Source organism: Trypanosoma grayi (assembly GCF_000691245.1).
Source record: "Trypanosoma grayi strain ANR4 Tgr_173_V1, whole genome shotgun sequence".
Lineage (NCBI taxonomy): Eukaryota > Euglenozoa > Kinetoplastea > Trypanosomatida > Trypanosomatidae > Trypanosoma > Trypanosoma grayi.
In genome coordinates this window covers 1-3,120 of record NW_008825792.1, presented here as the reverse complement: position 1 = coordinate 3,120, position 3,120 = coordinate 1, and the positions used below count along the sequence as shown (strand labels likewise).

At 55.3% G+C, this 3,120-nt stretch overlaps 4 protein-coding genes across 4 annotated transcripts; all 4 read left to right on the top strand.

The window, feature by feature from the left end:
- Positions 1–2: 2 nt before the first annotated feature.
- Positions 3–572, top strand: DQ04_01731030 (hypothetical protein; the record flags this gene model as incomplete). The annotated part of the gene is made up of 1 exon (XM_009311073.1): positions 3–572. The coding sequence occupies one exon, from the start codon at positions 3–5 to the stop codon at positions 570–572; it is 570 nt and encodes a 189-aa protein (XP_009309348.1).
- Positions 573–950: 378 nt separating this feature from the next.
- Positions 951–1,325, top strand: DQ04_01731020 (hypothetical protein; the record flags this gene model as incomplete). Its single annotated transcript, XM_009311072.1, has 1 exon — positions 951–1,325. The coding sequence occupies one exon, from the start codon at positions 951–953 to the stop codon at positions 1,323–1,325; it is 375 nt and encodes a 124-aa protein (XP_009309347.1).
- A 497-nt stretch (positions 1,326–1,822) lies between these two features.
- DQ04_01731010 (ER membrane DUF1077 domain-containing protein) lies at positions 1,823–2,254 on the top strand (the record flags this gene model as incomplete). Its single annotated transcript, XM_009311071.1, has 1 exon — positions 1,823–2,254. One exon carries the CDS (start codon positions 1,823–1,825, stop codon positions 2,252–2,254), a length of 432 nt encoding a protein of 143 aa, XP_009309346.1.
- A 501-nt stretch (positions 2,255–2,755) lies between these two features.
- On the top strand, positions 2,756–3,043 carry DQ04_01731000 (hypothetical protein; the record flags this gene model as incomplete). The annotated part of the gene is made up of 1 exon (XM_009311070.1): positions 2,756–3,043. One exon carries the CDS (start codon positions 2,756–2,758, stop codon positions 3,041–3,043), a length of 288 nt encoding a protein of 95 aa, XP_009309345.1.
- Positions 3,044–3,120: the final 77 nt, after the last annotated feature.

Here is a 3,120-nt window from a genome sequence, read left to right as displayed (position 1 = left end):
CGATGGATCGTATTGTGTGGGGGCTTTGCACCGCATTGCAGCGGAAGGACGCTCGTTTCGTGAATCCGTTTCACTATGTGCAAATCATGGCGACACTCTCGCGGCTCCCACCATACATCCTGTCCCGCGCTCCTCGACCTAGGCGTCAGGCACTGCAAAACCTCGAGGCCCTCACCACGATGGGCGCTGACGAAGCGGCAAGAAACACGGAGACGGTGGCGGCTGCAGCACCAGCAGCAGAAAAGCAGGAAACCTCAGAGCGGCGCTCTATGATCGTCGATGGGAAGACTTCGCATACAGCCGAGGAGATGTGGGAGTACATTATTGCCAAGACGTGCATATTCATTCCAAGCCTCACGTCGAGTCAGCGGTGCCGAGCGTGCCGTGGGCTGCGGCTGGCGGTGCTGAAGCGCGAGAGTGCTTTGGCCCGCAGCTCACGTGGTGATGCCCGGCGCTCTGCGAGTATGTCCCTGGCGGAAACACTGCTGCTGCCCATGGCCCATGAACTGTCGCGGTACCCGAAGGACTACGAGGCTGCCATGTTCAGCCGCGCGCCCGATGAGAAGGGCTAGTCGCTCCGCGTTGAGGCGGAGGAGGGCTTGCAGGAATACGCTGCGGGTGGATGTACAAGTGAGATGCATGACCTGGCGGTGCTTTGATGATGCTTATTGTTACTATGATTATATTTCGCACTATATATATATATATTATTTATATATTATTTATTTATTTATATTCTCTTGTCTTTCTCTCTTTCTTTCGCTTTCATCTTTGAGCATCGTTCGTGTGCCTTCGACTAATCCTCTTTCCGTCTTCACCTGCCCTTTGCTGGCCGACGTGAAGAGCTCTTGCCTATTAGTACACACCCGGGGGAGGAAGGAAGGAAGGAAGGAAAGGAAAGAGAGAGCGAGAGACTCGATCCCTTGAAACAAGTAAAATTTAGCATAGCAATGATCCGTCGATTTGGTGCAGCTGCCGCGTCGTCTCGCAGCACACCACGGGCGCTCGTCCCAACCACCAATTGTTCGACTGTGCGGGAGTTTCACAGTGTGCTTGGTGTTCTGTCGTCTCTTGTCATGTGCACTGGCTGTGTCCTCTGCTTTGGATCGTGGGCAAACAATATTTGCAACGTGCAGAAGTACGGTCGCTGGCGGTTCCGCAACTCTATTGATGACGTTATCATGGTATCTGACTTTAAATCCGCGCGATATATTGGCGGCCTCATCGGTTTCTTGTTCTACTGGTTCATTGTAGGCCCCAAGAAGTACAGGTACGACAGCAACTTGGCCGAAGTCCCGGGTAACAAGCGTTTTGGACCGTTTTAGTATGGGTCACGATAGCATGTAGGCACTGAGGGGGAGGATGTAGAAGGGTTGTTAGTACCGATGAGGGCTATGCCTGGCGGCGTGCCGTTTTGGGGGGTTTAGGGAGGGGTGGGGAAAGTGGGAGCAGTGCATCTGAGTACGGCCCGCGTGGAAGTTGAAGTGGTGGGGCCATAGTCTTCCTGCTTGTAGCAGAGGTGTGTAGCCATACGCCTTGGGCCTGTGTTGTTGCCCGTGTGTCTGTGTGTACGTTTGTGAGATGATCACTGTGTGCATGGCTGTCATTGATTTTCTCTGTATTCCTTTTTTTTTTATTTGGTTCCCTCTCTCTCTCTCTGATTGTGTGTGTTTTGGTTGGTTTATTCCTGTTGTATGCAATTTCACGTGCTCAGTGTTGTGTGCCCTTCTCTCCGACTCTTCCTAGCTGTCTCTCTGTCTCTCTCGACTGTTATCATCGTCATTGCTCCTCTTCTGAGAAAGGGATCAACGGGAATCGAAGCATGAGCAAGCCAGCTTCCCAGCTGAGCGAGCGCGACGTGCAGCACATGCGCATCCACCGGCGCCTGAACGACCTGCGCATGCAGCCACTCAAATCGCTCCCCATGACGCTCTTCATGATGTGGATGGTGGGCAATGAGGTGAGCATCTTCTCCATCATGTTCGTCGGCATGGCCGTGGTGAACCCGCTGCAGTCCATCCTGGGCACCGGCAACGTGTTCAACGAGTTCAGCGAGGAGGCGGAGAAGGACACCACCATCCGCAGCGCCGTCAATCAGTCGAAGCTGGTCTACATCGGCGCCAGCCTGCTCGCCTTCGCCGTGGCGTTGGTGAAGCTGAGTTGGATGGGCCTCATGCCGGTGAACGCGATGGACTGGCTCGACAGCACGCCGCCGAGCTACAAGGAGTACAGCCAGGGCGTCGCCTTCCACTGACGCACGCGTCGTGGGCCGCGCGCTGAACGGGGAGCACCGGTGCGGAAGGGGAGGGGGGAGGATGCAAAGAAGAAAGGAAGGAAAAAAAAAGGATGTGAGGAAATGGAAGAAGAGAGGAACAAGAAAAAGAAAAGGGAATCCACCAGCAGCGGGTGTTGGGTGGCAACGCAACGCGTGACGCATTCCTTGCTGGGGCATTCATTGGTGCCGTGGGGAGGTGTAGTGCGGCTGCTGGCCATAACAACGGAGCATCCGGTGGAGTCCCTCACAGGCGGCATGCACCCACTCATACGCTCCCACATCAGCGCTGTGCTTTCCTCCCTTTTTTCCCCTGCATCGTTGTGGTCGCCCTGCTTATTTCTTTCTTCTTTCTTTCGCTTTTCTTTTTTTTTTCTTGTTTTTCGTCGGCCATGGCCATTCCCTCGTATGCGCCACCAGCCCAACGGCAAGAGAAGAACAAGAAGGTCGGCGCGCTACCTCCCCTTCTCCCGACGTACCGCGATGCCATCACTTGCGCTGAGGGTGGCGCGCAGCATTCGCACCTTTGACCTGAAGCACAGCTGCCGCACGCGGCCGTACGCGTGGTACTTTTCCGTTGCTGCACTGTTTGTCACGTGGGCGAACTACGCGCAGTACAAGCGGCTCAAGCCCATGTACCCGAACTACGAGGAGTATCGTGTGAATGAGGGCGGTAGAATGTTGGAGGCCAAGCGGCAGGAGCTGGCGGATGTGATGCGGTACAACAATATGGTGAGCACAATGCGCGGCGAGCTTAGCGCAAAGCGGTGAGGCTTGTCTCTCTCTCTCTCTGTGTGTGTGTGTGTGTGTGTGTTCCGCTTGCCTTCTTGGAGGGGGGGGGGGGGGGG